General features: G+C 43.5%; 1 protein-coding gene across 2 annotated transcripts in view; it reads left to right on the top strand.

Annotated features, from left to right (window-relative positions):
* Chrm5 (cholinergic receptor muscarinic 5) overlaps positions 1-8,759 on the top strand; it is a 61,899-nt gene extending 53,140 nt beyond the window's left edge. Inside the window, exon 2 of one of the 2 annotated variants that reach the window (XM_075961718.1) lies at positions 3,727-8,759. In XM_075961718.1, the coding sequence (XP_075817833.1) occupies positions 3,807-5,399 (1,593 nt within the window). In that variant the 5' untranslated portion in view covers positions 3,727-3,806 and the 3' untranslated portion in view covers positions 5,400-8,759. The remainder of the gene's footprint in view (positions 1-3,726) is intronic. The other variant, XM_075961719.1, reaches the window with a different exon arrangement.
* Positions 8,760-15,518: the final 6,759 nt, after the last annotated feature.

Raw genomic sequence — 15,518 nt, 5'->3', positions numbered from 1 at the left:
CCACCTAGATTGGTTTCTGCATTGATCTTGTGTAGTCCAGGGTGGCCCTGAACTCAAAAAGTGATCCATCTGCCTCTGTCTCCCAAATCCTGGGATTAAAGGTGTGTGCCACCACTGCCTGACCTCTAGGGCCTTAGCTTTGCCCTTCTGGTCTTTCATGCATTATTTATTAAAACATAAATAAAGTATCACTATACTAACCCAAGACCATGGAACTTACAGTTTCTCGCTACTTGGAAAATAAAATATTATGATAGTTCTTTCCTTCTTTCTTCCTTTCTTTAATTTAAATGGGTCTCATTATGTAGCCCTGGCTGGCCTGGAACTCACTATATAGACCAGGTTAGCCTTGAATTCACAGAGATCCACCTTCCTCTGCGTCTCAGGTGCTGGGATTAAAGTTGTGCACCGCTGCCTCCTGGCTGTTTGGGATAGTTCTAAAACAAATCATGGATCCCTCGCAAATACGAATTTTACAGAACAAGCACAGTTTCTTGATTCTCCCTCTGCAAACAGGCAGACTTTTAAATAGTTTAGCTCCCTCCTATGCCGAGTGCATGAAAAAGAAGATGGAGAAACATCTGTAGGTTTTCCCAGAAAGAAGGCCGCCCTTACTTTTTCTTTTGAAAGAGTATCTCAGTCATCTGCACCAAAGAGCCCTTTACTCATCCTGTAGCCCAGTCAGGCCCTTGAATGGTCCACCCTTCTGTCTAAACCTGCAGCATAGCTGGGGTTATAGGCTTGTGCAAAAAGCCTAGCTTTTCATTTGTTGTGTATTTTAAACATCTCCATCTGTTGCGGAGGGGTGCTCACAGGTTACAGATGAAGGGGAGCTTACCAGAGCTCCTCTTTGAGGCCCCAAGTTCTGTCCACACTGTGCTGGAGATGAAAGTCAGCTAATGATGAAATGTTAAGGGGGTTCGAGGTCTTGGCTCAGGGCTAGGCAACTCCTCAAAATGGACGGAACCAATCCCTAAAATACACAGGACAGGCTTCTACCACCTTCCCTCCCCACTCTAAACTGTTGGCTAGGCTTTCTATTTCTTAAAGGCAGATGTGATCAGAAGATAATGTCCACCTCTTCCAAACCTGTCTGGTGTCTGGGCCATATACTCCACCTTCCCTCGGGATACTATTGTGGGGCCTCTGCTCTAGTGGCAGGCAGTTACTTCTATTACCACATTAGGTCCTATTCCGGCTCACTTACCAGCTCACTCCAGAATCTCTCTCAGTCTCTCCCATGTGTCGGTCTTTACCTTCTAATGTGCCGTCATTCTCATGAGCATGAAAAAGTAGATTATGCCCACCTTTCTTTACAAATAAAAAAAGGCCAGCTAGAGAGAAGGCTTAATGCTTAAAAGCCCTGACTACTCTTCCCGAACACCAGGGTTTGATTCCCAGCATCCACCCAGTGGATAACTGTCTGTAACTCCAGTCCTAAGAGACTCCCTCTTCTGGCCTTCAATTGGTATTGTATACAGGCGCAAAGTTGGTCCACAGACCAGCAAGCAGTTAGTAGCATAGCTTCCTCCGGCTCTGCTCCTCCTGGTCCCTCTTTCCCTTATGTCTCAAAGCTCTCCGAGCACCACAGCCCCAAACAGCTTACCAAGATGCATCTTATCTCCTTGGACTAAACCCAGGCTCCGGTGTCAATCCTCATCTTACTAGACTCCTCAGCTTTGCTTGATGCATGCAGTGTGTCCCTGCATCCTCAAGACATTTTCTTCCTATTGCCTACAGAAAAGCATGCTTCCATTAGGAATTATAAATGCATAATCTTGTTTTTACTTCTATTGGGAAGGGTTTGCTAACTGCCAAGGAATTCTGGGCTTTCAGATTTTCCCATAAACCTAACTGCAGCAGTTCTTCCAAGGCTTTTTATGACATGGCACACATAGAAAAATGATAGATTTCCCCAAAGTCTGGGGATACCGCACAAGACAGAAAGGGAGTCCCCCACCACCATCACACCCCAGGAGTAGGAGACAAGCTTCACACATGAATCCAGGGGCTCCGGTTTAGTCCTCAAGTATAGGCTGTCTCACCAGCTTTCCTGCTCTACGGTGACAGTGCAACTCTTTCTGTCCCAAGAATTGGACCCCAAAGCCTCACTGTCTTCCTGGATGCTGTTTAGGGCTGAACAAGACTAAGTCTCTCAATTCATACACCTGAGCATCTTTTTACGCTCCAAGGCATCTAACACTCGTAAACAGTGTTTTTAAAGCATTGGTTAAAATCCTGCCCCAGATATTATTACTTCATAGACAATGAGAAGCCACCTTTCCCCACTGATTTTTAAAAAATAATTGTTTTTTTCCAGCTCAATCAGTTTCTCCTCCCTCCCTCCCTCCTCTCCCCCATCCCTCTTCTCATCCCCACCCACTCCAAGAAGCTGTCTATTAACTGAAATGAACTTTAGACTGCATGCGCTTCTCTCCAGTTAGAAGTTAGATGTTTGTTACTTTAAAAGAGCCACCTTTAAAAAAAAAAAAAGCAGGCATGTGCAAACTTTGTTTCTTCACACATTCCTTCAGTAGGAATTCCCCTTGGCTTTTAACCCATTGTGAGCGGTCGTGTTTTAAGCCTGCCGCTTCCCTGCACTACCTCCAATGCTCATTTCCGTTTTCTATCCCTAGCATTCACACCCACAGGCCACCTCCACCCTATTCCCATCCCACCCCACCCACAACCACACCCTTCATTTCCACCCTACCATCCCTCACCCCCACCACCCACCCAGTCTTTATTATATTCATTTATTATATTCATCCCTTTCTCATCTTCATCTTCTCAACCCCCTTTTTAAAAAATATTGCCACAAGAGGGCAGCAGATTCACACATATGAATGGTACTCGGGCAGTGAGGCGCATTAAAATGCAAACGATAATTCACCAAACAATTAAAAGGACACAAAGCTGGGTGGGTAGGGAAGGGGATGTATCTGGGAGAAGTTGTGGAAAGGAGTGGATATGCTCACAACACAGCATATGAACTTCTCAAAGAACTAGTAATGATATCCTGATAAAAATGCTACTAAAGGTCCAGAGATTTCTGTGGAAGAAAAACGGTTTCAAGGGGAGAGAGGAAAGAGAGAGGGCATTGGGGCACGAAGATGACCAAAATTCATTTTTTGCATGTATAAAAATAGAAGAGAATTTTTCATTAAAAATATTTTAATTAAAAATTTTTATAATTAAAACCCATCACTTGGGCTGGAGAGATGACACAGTGGTTAAGAGCACTGACTGCTCTTCCAGAGGTCCTGAGTTCAATTCCCAGAAAACATATGATGGCTCACAACCATCCGTAATAAGATCTGGTGCCCTCTTCTGGCCTGCGGACATACATGTAAGCAGAATATTGTATACTAAGTAAATAAAATAAAGTTTAAAAAAATACTTATTCACTAGGTAGAATAATTTTGCAATGATAATATATATACATACATTACTATACTGTTTCCCAATGGAATGATGATGTGTACATATATATATATATGTTTTCCAAAATTTATTTTGCCTTTTACCTTATTCTTACCTTAACTATCTCAATACTATCAATTCTAACAATAGTGTGATAATAATTAAGTCATTTTCTAAGAAAAAAAGTTCAACAATCCATAATCTTACTCTACATACATTTCATACTCTGGAAGTAATGATGAATGGAAACAAAGTCAGGCAGAACTGTGGTGAGTGGCGATGACCTGTTTATGTCTCTTCCAGATACCGGTGGAGAAGAGGGGAGGCAGAACAGAGCAGCTTCAAACCTCAGACTAAATCCGAAAGCAACTTCCTGAACCAGGATGGAGGGGGAATCTTACCACAATGAAACCACCGTCAATGGCACCCCAGTAAATCACCAGGCTTTGGAACGCCATGGGCTTTGGGAAGTCATCACTATTGCAGCGGTGACGGCTGTGGTCAGCCTGATGACCATTGTGGGCAATGTCTTGGTCATGATCTCCTTCAAAGTCAACAGTCAGCTCAAGACGGTAAACAACTATTACCTGCTCAGCTTGGCCTGCGCAGACCTCATCATTGGGGTCTTCTCCATGAACCTCTACACGACCTACATCCTCATGGGTCGCTGGGTTCTCGGGAGTCTGGCTTGTGACCTTTGGCTTGCCCTGGACTATGTTGCCAGCAACGCTTCTGTCATGAACCTTCTGGTGATTAGCTTTGACCGTTACTTTTCCATCACAAGACCACTGACATACCGGGCCAAGCGTACCCCAAAGAGGGCGGGCATCATGATCGGCTTGGCCTGGTTCATCTCCTTCATCCTCTGGGCGCCAGCAATCCTCTGCTGGCAGTACTTGGTGGGCAAGCGGACAGTACCACCCGATGAGTGCCAGATCCAGTTCCTCTCTGAGCCCACCATTACTTTCGGCACTGCCATCGCTGCCTTCTACATCCCTGTCTCCGTCATGACCATACTCTACTGCCGGATCTACAGGGAAACCGAGAAGCGAACCAAGGACCTGGCTGACCTCCAGGGTTCTGATTCTGTGGCAGAAGCCAAGAAGAGAAAGCCGGCTCACAGGACCCTGCTCAGATCTTTCTTTAGCTACTCTAGACCCAGCCTGGCCCAGAGAGAAAGGAATGACTGGTCATCCTCCCGCAGGAGAACTTCAACCACAGGAAAGCCAACCCAGACCACGGGCCTAAGCGCTGACTGGGACAAGGCTGAGCAGGTCACTACCTGTAGCAGCTATGCCTCCTCAGAGGATGAGGCCAAGACGACCACTGACCCTGTCTTCCAAGTGGTCTACAAGAACCAGGCCAAGGAAAGCCCGAGGAAGGAATTCAGCGCTGAAGAGACCAAGGAAACTTTGGGGAATGCTCAGACTGAAAACAATGACTATGACACTCCCAAGTACTTCCTGTCCCCGGCTACTGCTCAGAGACTCAAGAGTCAGAAGTGTGTTGCCTATAAGTTCCGACTGGTGGTAAAAGCTGATGGAACCCAGGAGACTAACAATGGCTGTCGCAAGGTGAAAATCATGCCCTGTACCTTCCCGGTGTCCAAAGACCCTTCCACGAAAGGCCTGGATCCCAACCTCAGCCATCAAATGACCAAACGAAAGAGAATGGTCCTAGTCAAAGAGAGGAAAGCAGCCCAGACCTTGAGTGCCATCCTCCTGGCCTTCATCATCACGTGGACCCCTTACAACATCATGGTCCTGGTTTCCACCTTCTGTGACAAGTGTGTCCCTGTCACCTTGTGGCACTTGGGTTACTGGTTGTGCTACGTCAACAGCACGGTCAACCCCATCTGCTATGCTCTCTGCAACAGAACCTTCAGGAAGACCTTTAAGATGCTGCTCCTCTGCCGGTGGAAAAAGAAAAAAGCAGACGAGAAACTGTACTGGCAAGGGAACAGCAAGCTACCCTGAGAAGTCAGCAACTCCCCTCGCAAGAATCATAATCACGGTCTGGTTTGCTTGTTTTCAAGGATGACATCTGCCATTGTGAGTCCCCGAAGACTTGTCAAGGCTCAAGGTCTGTGGTCGAATGAAGAGTCACACACACACAGCAACAACTGCCACATGAAGTGAGTCTTGTCTATTACCAAGGTCACCTGATGCCACTAGAGTCTGCCAGTGGAGCAGAGAGATAGACTCAGGGCCCTGCTCTGGAAGTACATTTGAGTCTTGGTGGACAATAATTTTGGGAACTGATCTGTGCAGAACAGGAGGGACCAGATGGAAATCTTCCCCTGTGGCATTCTGTCATAGACTGTTTGTGGAATATGTGTGTCTGTGTGAAGTTGTCTTATACCAGTGAGAATCAGGAGAATGTAGGCCACTGTCGCCTCTGGATAAGAATGATATTCAACTGGCTTCTAAGAATACTACTCGTTGTAATTTAATCAGCACTTATTATGCAGCTATCACGTGTTTTGTACTGTGGCATGTTTTTCTGTTCATATGCAGAACGATGCTCTCACTCCCCCTTTCATAGCTATGACAACGCCTGTACCCAGCGAAACCATGGTGATTCCCACAGACCATCAGTTTCTCAGCATCCTGAGTCAAGAAGGGTGCTGACGTTGGCACACTTGCACACTTGGTCTCCTAAAGGGGCTTCTATTCTGCTACTAATGATGATCAAGTTTCTGTGCCGTTATTTTTGGGCTTTACCAATGAGGTAATTATTTCTCTAAACAAAGATTAGGTATCATTTTTGGTGCCCATTTGGAGTCATTTACTAAATATGCCGTGTTCCCAGGAGAAACTGATTGTATAACAGCCCTGTGCAGTAAGGCTCCTCTCCAGGATATTGAATGTTGGGTCCTTTATGTTGTTTTCAGGGGAATTGCTTTCTAATCTCTTCTCAGGACGATTCAGATACAAAACATGGAAAACAAATATAATTCCTTCTGTGCTTTGACATTTCTTTAAGAGTTTTTGAAGCTCCCAATCCCCCTATTTCAACCCCTAACACACCCAGACATTCACAGATTACTGTTTTGTGCTGGGAAAGCAATGCTACTTGGGCAGAGGGGAATATTCTCTCTCTCTCTCTCTCTCTCTCTCTCTCTCTCTCTCTCTCTCTCTCTCCTCCCTCTCTTTTTCTCTCTCTCCCTTCCTCTCTTATACGTCTTTCATATTTGAAAGAAATGACTTCCTTGTTCAGTCCTACCCAAATTCACCCCAAAGTGAGATACCCAGAAACTTACTGTTGAGAGTTCAGCGCAGTTGGTTATGGTCCTTAAATATGAACGCTTTGGCTAGGAGGAGCCCAGTGATACAACATTTTCCTCCACATCCATGAGGCACCGGATTTGACCCTCAGCACCAAAGCAAACATTGTTTAAACATAAGTTTCATTTTAAAAGCTAAGTGTAAGTTATAGGGACATAAAAACAAAAATTATCAACATACATTTGTACCTTGGAATTATTTAAAAACTGATTTGATGGAACTATTTAACTGAAGTATTTTTATATAAACACACTGGAGATGGAGTGGTGCTTGTTCGACAGTGCTTGTCCAGCATGCTCAAAACCCTGGGTTTGAGTGTTAGAACCAGGAGAGGAAAAAAAATGAACCTTTGATGACTCTAAACATAAATACATGTACAAGAAATTAAAGCTTAATTTAAAGTTAAATTAATGAAAGCCCCACAGTAAAAGCAGTGAAGAGCTACCTGAAGAACTGGCAGGTGGGGAAATGCTCTCAGACACTTCCTAGTTAGATCTGCTATTATTTGACACTGTGTTAAAAAAATTCTCTACACTTCAGTTGGGTGTGGTGGAACATACCTATAATCCCAGCACTTGAGCAGTGGGGGCAGCTTTGTCTATAGCAAGATCCTATTTCAAAAAGAAAAAAAAAATCTGAATTTCATTTCACTCAGTGGAAGCCAGCTCTCTTTCAACCTCATTTGCTAAGAGGATGGCAAAAGAAGAAAAGAAGGAGGAGGAGGAAGAGGAGGAGGAGGAAGAGGAGGAGGAGGAAGAGGAGGAAAAGAATTGTCCTGGTTTCCTGGGAATTAGATGTGTGCCAGAGTTCTTCCTCCAACCCTGGAAGAAGAGAGTTACATACCAAGGAGCCTTTAGGATGGGGAACTCTTAGGCAGTACAAGGTGAATCTACCCAGGCTTCTATTCTATCCTGCAGAGACCTGATGTTGAGATGGAACATGTTTGATGCCCCATAGCTGTGGAGTCTTTGTGAAGGGCAGGTTCCTACCTGCCAAGAAACTAGCAGAAAATACTAATTGGCTCAAATCTCTAAGAAGAGTTCCCAGGCCTACGTGACACCAGGAGGGTGTGGCTTTATTCCGAAACCTGCTCTACCAGCTGTAGACGCACTTGATTCTCTTCCTTTAAGGCCTTGGCTGCTGGCAAAATTGGAAATCTTTCCATGAAAATGGCATTTTAATCCTATATTGGGTATTCATCAGTCACAGTAGAGGGATAAGGCAGTTAAAGCAAAGGACCCCAGAGCCGGAGTGGAGAGAGTATTGCTCCACCACCACACAGAATGAGCGTTTTTAGTTTATCTTTTGTGAAACTGATCCTTATTGACTTTGGAAAGTAGCCAGGTTCACAAGGCTCCTCATGTCTATTAACATAGACAAAGTGTACCCCAAAACCACTAGGGGAAACCAAAGTTTCCTTGAGTTGGGGCCTTAAGTGGGGCCTTCAGAATGCAAAGATTCAACTGTCAACTACAGGTAGTGGGTGAGCGGGTGGGGTATATCCTGTCCTACACCTGGGCTAGGATCCCAGATCCCAGCGTCCTGAGCTCTGTCTGTGGTGAAAACTGTGTTCCGCTTTAACTAGTGATCTATTGATGCTATGTGTTGCTGATAATGTGATTTGTTTCTCTTTGGCTGTGAAGTTGGTGACAAGTCCCAGTTTTCCATTTCTGTTTGGTTAAGCAACGCGCCTTGCCAGCGTTCCTCCGCTTTGCTCCTCTGGCGAGTGTCCTCTGAGGGTGACGCTGTCAGTTATCTGTATTGTGACATCTGCACCTAAACCCCTGGGTTGGGATATATAGCCGTCTACTACAAATATCCGAATCACAGCAAAGCGTATCGTACTCATGTTGTTCTGGATATTAAAGACATTCAACCGCCCAGGGATTCCGTGAAAAGTGTTAAAACTGGAGAATCGTCTCCGGTTAGCATGGCAGACCCAATTTGTACCGGGGTCTTACCCAGCTCTGCATGGCCTTCCCTTTTACGACAGGGCACACAATGTGGAACACACATCCCTGTTGCTACCTTCTGTGGTGTGCCATTCCAGTTACCAATGATCAAATTAAGATTAAATAATGATGATAAAACGTCTATGGCTAAAAGTCTTCCTTTCTCCTGTAGGACTGGGATGCGGGACAAACCTGGAAGCCCAACTCTTCTCAGACAGAGGCCCTGTGCCAACGGGAACAGCCTCACTTTCTCCCCCGTCGTTTCATTAGCATTTTGTGATTGTAATTTCTCTCTCCTTCATGTCATCGCATCAGTAAAGTTCAGGATTACGCAAGCTCTTTGCTAATTTAAGAAAATATAGACAGGGAGTGGGTAAATGTGTTAGGAAAGGAGCCAGAAGCACATTTTTTTAAAAAACAAATTCTTTTGAATTCTGAACTTATATAAAAGCTGAATAAATACTAGAAGCAACTCTTTATCCTTCTTCTGTTTTACAAACCCATTAAAGTTTTGTCCTATTTGTGCGCTCTCTCTCTCTCTCTCTCTCTCTCTCTCTCTCTCTCTCTCTCTCTCTCTCTCTCTCTCAGTGTGCACAGCTGTGTGTGCTGGCTCTCAATTTTTTTTTCCTCACATGTCTTAGAGTAGGTTTTCTCTATGTGTCTATTTACCTTGGAATGTCTCCATGTTTGTTTCTTAAGAACAATGTTACTTTTATGTAACTACTGCACAAACAACAAAAATCAAGAAAATTGACATTGCTACAATGTTGTTTTGTAGTCTATAGACTGCTCAAATTTTACTAGTCCTACAAATTTTTGTTTTAAGAATTTCTTTTCCAGTCGGGATCTAATCTAGGACCAAACAGAATGCCCTACCACTGGCGTGTTTAGAACCTTGCATCTGGAGGAGGGCCTCAGCTTTTCTTGGCCTTTTGTAGCCTGTGCGGTTTTTCAGGCCCTTCTGCACTCTAAGCAAGCACTCCTCTGCGGATCTACAGACTCAGTCCCAAAATGGTCCTGCACTTTCCTTCCCTCTACTTTGAGACATGACCTGGCTATTTTGGAACTCCAGATTCTCTAGCCTTAGTGTCCCCAGTGCCGGGATTTTAAGCCTTATCTGCTACCCACACTGATTTAACTTCTTCTTAATAAGTAGAATGTTAATGTTTGTAAAAGTCAAAACTAAGGTTTATTCAGAGAAGTGCTCTTCTGTCCTCTATTTCTTTTATCCTATTCCATCATTGTCTAGTTAACAGTCTCTGTTTCTCCCCCTTTGTCTTTAACAAAACAAACAAACAAAAAACAAAGGCCAGCAAGAAGGCTCCACAGATAAAGTTGCTTGCCTCTAAACCCAAGTTCAATCTCTGGGACCCACGAGGTGGAAAGAGAGAACCAGTTCCTGCAAATTGTCCTCTGATGGCACACAAACAAAATAAATAAATATAAAAGGCTTGTAAAAATTCTTGTAGCCATTTTTCTCAGTGTTTGCATCTCATTTTAAAATCCTGCATATTTTGATGTTTTAAGAAAGTATCCTCTACTTTTCTCTTTCTGTGAAAAATAAAGCTCTGACTTTTCTACAGAGATTATTTCCCAAAAACTCACCATCCCTAGGGCCCTCAATTTACAAAAGAGCTGTGTAGACATGGATGTCTCTATCAAGCAATTTTTCATTGGGTATTAGGTTCTAGAGCTCTCCATAAAGCTAAATACATGGGTCCCAGAGAAGACACATTCTGTGCCTGCCTGTAGCAGCTACTATTACTGAAAACTTTGAAAACATCCAGGAGAACTAGTTGAGTTATGTCTTAGGGTTTCTATTGCTGTGAAGAGACACCATGGCCGCAGCAACTCTTATAAATAAAAACATTTAACTGAGGTGGCTCCCGTACAGTTTCAGAGGTTCAATCCATTATTATCAGGATGGGGAGCATGGTGGCGTGCAGGCAGATGTGGTGCTGGAGCTGAGAGTCCTTTATTAAGACTCAGAAGCAACAGGAAATCGACTGACCCTCACACTGAGTGAAGCTTGAGAAAAAAGACCTAAAAGCCCGCCCCCACAGTGGCACATTTCCTCCAACAAGACCACACCTATTTCAATAAGGTCACATCTCCTAATAGTGCCACTCCCTTTGGGGGCCATTTTCCTTCAAACCACCACAAGTTATGGAGAGAGTAAGTGATAACAGACAAAAAAAAAAAAACAAAACCCTCATATGTTCATGTCAAACTCAGAGAGGCGACAGTCATTATAATCCTCCAAGGAACCACACTCATCTCCCTTAGTAATTCATGAGTTCTGTGTGGGGGTGGGGAATACAACCTTAAATTCATCTGTGATCCAAAATCAGGGAAAGAAAACCAAAGCAAAATGAGCCTCGTTTTTGCTTATTGTGTCCAACAATCATCCATACTTATTTAGCATCGTTATACTTCATAGAAATCTATCTACCAAAAAATCCTAATGCCTTTTTTTATATTAACCCTCAACAAGTCTCAAACCACTAGATAGCCACAAGGATGTTCATTATGTTCTTTCTAAGAACAGCCGTCCCAAGAGTGTCATTTTCCAGTCCTTGGCAGAGCTTTTAGAAATGTGATTATCTTATATAAATGTATCTGTATTGACATCCTAATAAAAAGAAGAAGCAACTTCACCTCTAACAGAATGTTGCAAATGCATTCATGTATTTCAAATATCCCAAAATGGGAATTGGTACTTATTTTTAGTGGTCTTCATGTATCCAAAGATAGACAAAGTTACCTTTGGTCAAAATTCACCAAGTTATTGATGATTATATACTAACAATAGGCCAGATTACCAACTGGTCAGTCCAGTAGATTGTAGTAGAAAACACCACACGCTGAAAGATAGCAGTGGGAAAGACTGATCAAATTTCCTCTGGTATCTTGAATACAACTCTCCTCCCTGGAAACCCATGGACAGATAGTCTTCAGATGGGTGGGACCTTTGATACCCAGGAAGTAGGGCCTATTGAGAAGAATAAGAAAAGAAATGATGCTAGATCCCTGGAGAGATGGCTCAGCCATTAAGAGCACAGGCTGTTCCTCCAAAGGATCCAGGTTCAATTCCCAGCACTCACATCGTGGCTTATAACTATCTGTAAACCCAGTTTCAGGAGAACGGATGCCCTCTCTGGCCTCTTGAGGTGCTAGGCACACAAGAGGTGCACAGACACACAGACAGGCAAAACACTCGTTGGAAAAGCCAACAAGCAAACAAACAACCTAGAGGACCAGGCAAGGTTCAGGTGGTAAAGTTGGGGACCTAAATTTAGAACCCCAGCATCCACTTAAAAGCCAGTGTGCACCTATAACCCAGAACATGGGGGAATGAAAGCAGGAGGATCCCTAGGGCTTGTTGGCAGCCAGCCAGTCTAGCCAAACGAATTCAATGAGAAACCCTGACTCAAAAAATAAGGGGAGAGCAATTGAGAAAGAAACTCCATGTCAGTCTATGGCCTGAACATCACATACACACACATGCTTGAACACACACAAAATTATATTCAGTTTTGTTTTATATTCACTATACTTTATAAGACAATAATTAATATAGTGATACATATTTTCCTAGAAGACATACAAATGAAAAAATTACCAATAATTCTGCCAGCAAAATATCTTAGCATCTACTCTTGAAATCTTATTGTGTACACACACATACTTTAAAATTATTATCAGCCGGGCGGTGGTGGCGCACACCTTTAATCCCAGCACTCGGGAGGCAGAGCAGGCGGATCTCTGTGAGTTCGAGACCAGCCTGGTCTACAAGAGCTAGTTCCAGGACAGGATCCAAAGCTACAGAGAAACCCTGTCTCAAAAAAACAAAACAAAAAAAAATTACCATATATTAATTGTATAAAACAGTATGTTTTGTGATATTTTCATACAAGCATAAATTTTAATCACATTCACTCCAAAAAGCCTCTTTTGTCCCCCTCCTCGGGTCCCTCTCCGCCTGTCAAAGTCCTACTTCTCCCTTCGCAATCTTTCTATTTTAATATAAATTCTGCATATGAGAGAAGACACGAGCATTTTGTTTTTCTGTGTCTGGTTTATTTTGCTTAACATGATAATCTCTAGTTTGATCTATTTTCCCACCTACCAAGTGATTTTGCTCATCTTTATGGTGAATTAAATGCCACTGTGAATGTATACATTGTCTTCATCCATTCATCCAGCAACAGACACATCTGCTACTTCTAAACCTTGACTGCCCTGAATAGTGCTGCGATAAACATGGGGGTGCAGGTATCTCCATTGGATGCTCTTTGATCCCTTCAGTTATATGCGTAGAAGTAGCTGAGTCATATGCTAGCTTTACTTTTAGTCTTTTGACTTGCACACTGACTTGCACAATGCCTGAAAAAGTTGACGCTCCCATTAGCAGTCTATAAAGTTTGGTTTCCCCTGCCCCCACACCAGCAACTATAAACATGTTTCATCTGAACGTACAGTGCTATTAAGTACCATTTGGAGGTCCTTGAACAAAAAGTATCTGGCCACTTAGACTCTTCAAAGAAGAAATCAGAAGGCTTCAAGTGACACAGAAAGCTCCCACTCCTAACTAAATATAGATCAGAAAGAGGCTGCATCTGTCATTTTCTATCTCTGTTAAAAGCAACCAGAACAGCTGAGAGGATAAGAAGATTACTGTCCTTGAGAATTCATCTTTCTTTCGTCATATTTTTAGACCCAAGAGTCGCCACTCAGGCAACCTGATTATCCTATGCTCGGTTGCTCATTTGTTCAACAAATAATTATTAATCTATGCAATGAGCTTGGGGCTCAGAAGGGAATGGACACTGCTCCCCCGCTTCAGAGATACAGACAAACTGGATGAACGGAGCAACCGTTCACCACTCCAGTACAAAGGAAATCACTGCAGTGGTGGCTGGCTGCCCTGCTCCTCCCCAAATACAAATGTTTCCCTTCTCTAAGCCTCTTTTGCACTGTTCTTTGGCACAGAAAGAAAACTGTCAGAGGCTGGGTCTGTGAGCGAAGGGCGGAAGGGTGAGTGGAGACTGGTGAGATGCGTGTGGACTGCAGTATTCACCAAGTCCTCATCAACAGCCTGGCACACAAGCAAAACAGCATCTCTAGCTCAGGTTAGCCTCAAACTCTCCGTAGCTGAGGATGACTTTGAACATCTGCCCCTCCTGCCCCTCCACTCTCAACTGGTAATTACCTGTGTACATCATCACACTCATTTTATGTGGTACCAAGGATTAAACACAGACAGGGGTTTGTGCTTGCCACACAAGCACCCTACTGAGCTACTTCCCCAGCCTGAGAGCAGCCCTTCCTTTCCCCACATATGGTTCCTAGTTCGTATACTACATGTCAAGACATGTCAAAAGTCTTCTATATTTTGGATATACCTAACCTGTGTATTTGATAACCAGATTCTGTGGGGAACACAAAGGTCCTTATGCTCACAAATAGCACTAGAAAAGCCAGGAATGTTAAATACATAAAGTTGTTTTTTCAAGGGAAAAGATGTACAACCTGTTTTCTACCCAGAAGGCTGGGGAATAAAGTGGCTAATAGCCTAGGTCATCCCTGTACTGTCTATAAGGTCAGGCTATACCTGGCTCCCCTAAGAAGGGCCTGAGGTAACTAATAGTCTAGAAGACCTTCGCATTATCTGTATGGCCAGCAGGGTTGAGGGGGGTTCTCCAAGCTCCCACAATTAGGACCAGACATGGCTAACTTGTGCTATCTGTATAATGGAGACCACACCAGACCCTCCCCTAGGCTCTTAAGATAACACATATCTCTAAAACCATCCTTCATGAAAGAAGTGACATGTATTTTGAGAAGAGTTTCGGCATAATTATGGCTTCTGGTGCACACAGGATTGTGTTACACTAGGAAACTTTTCTTCCAAACTGTAGCATACTTAAATATGTCTAAAATAAACTGCCTGGTGTCAGACTCTAAAAGGTTGAACCAACATCAGCTACTGAGTCATGTTGAACCAGCTATCGGCCCCGCTGGACCGCATCAAAGATTTAAAGCTAGACTGTTAGCCTTTAATCCCAGCACTCGGGAGGCAGAGGCAGGCAGATCTCTGTAAGTTTGAGGCCAGCCTGATCTACAAGAGCTAGTTTCAGGACAGGCTCCAAAGAGAAACCCTGTCTTGGAAAAAAATAAACAACAACAACAAAAAACCTGATCTGTGTCCCTGTGACACTAAGGTTGGTTTTCCACCTTTAGGCCAGGAGGCACTACTTCTGGCTGGACTGCTTTCTCCTGGCCACTCTGATAGGCTGTCTCACTCTGAGACAGGTGCTATGTTATTATCCATCTCTGTATTCTACTACAGACCCCAGCACAGAGCTGATAGACAAAACTTGTGAAATGAATACCAAGGACAGAAACTAGAATGTAGAACTAGTGGCAGGCTCTATATTGACCCACATGTCCACACTCTAAAATTAAAAATAATAAAATGATAACTACATCAGGAACATGCCATGCCACTTCATAACCAGGGAATGTTCACTGTGAGCGTAGGTCTTGGGATTTTATTTTTGAAAAGCAGTCTTACTCTGTAGCCCAGGCTGGCCTCAATTTCAAGGCAATCCTCCTGCATCAGCATTTCAGTGCTAGGATTCCAAGTGTGAGCCATCATGCCTGTCTTAGGGTGGAAACTTTGAAACATATGGGCACATACATAAAAAGCACGATGTATGTACTAAGCACGTCTTTTTAAAAGAGAAGCTCAGATAATGCAAGGAGAAAACTGTCCAGAAAAAGGAAAGTAGTAAAGAATGACAGAAGATAATTTTTTTATCTCTGGATTAAGACTTCTTTAATATACATAATG

The sequence above is a fragment of the Microtus pennsylvanicus genome, chromosome 2 (genome assembly GCF_037038515.1).
Source record: "Microtus pennsylvanicus isolate mMicPen1 chromosome 2, mMicPen1.hap1, whole genome shotgun sequence".
Taxonomy (NCBI): domain Eukaryota; kingdom Metazoa; phylum Chordata; class Mammalia; order Rodentia; family Cricetidae; genus Microtus; species Microtus pennsylvanicus.
The sequence above is the reverse complement of the archived record's forward strand: the minus strand, read 5'-3'. Positions and strand labels throughout refer to the sequence as shown.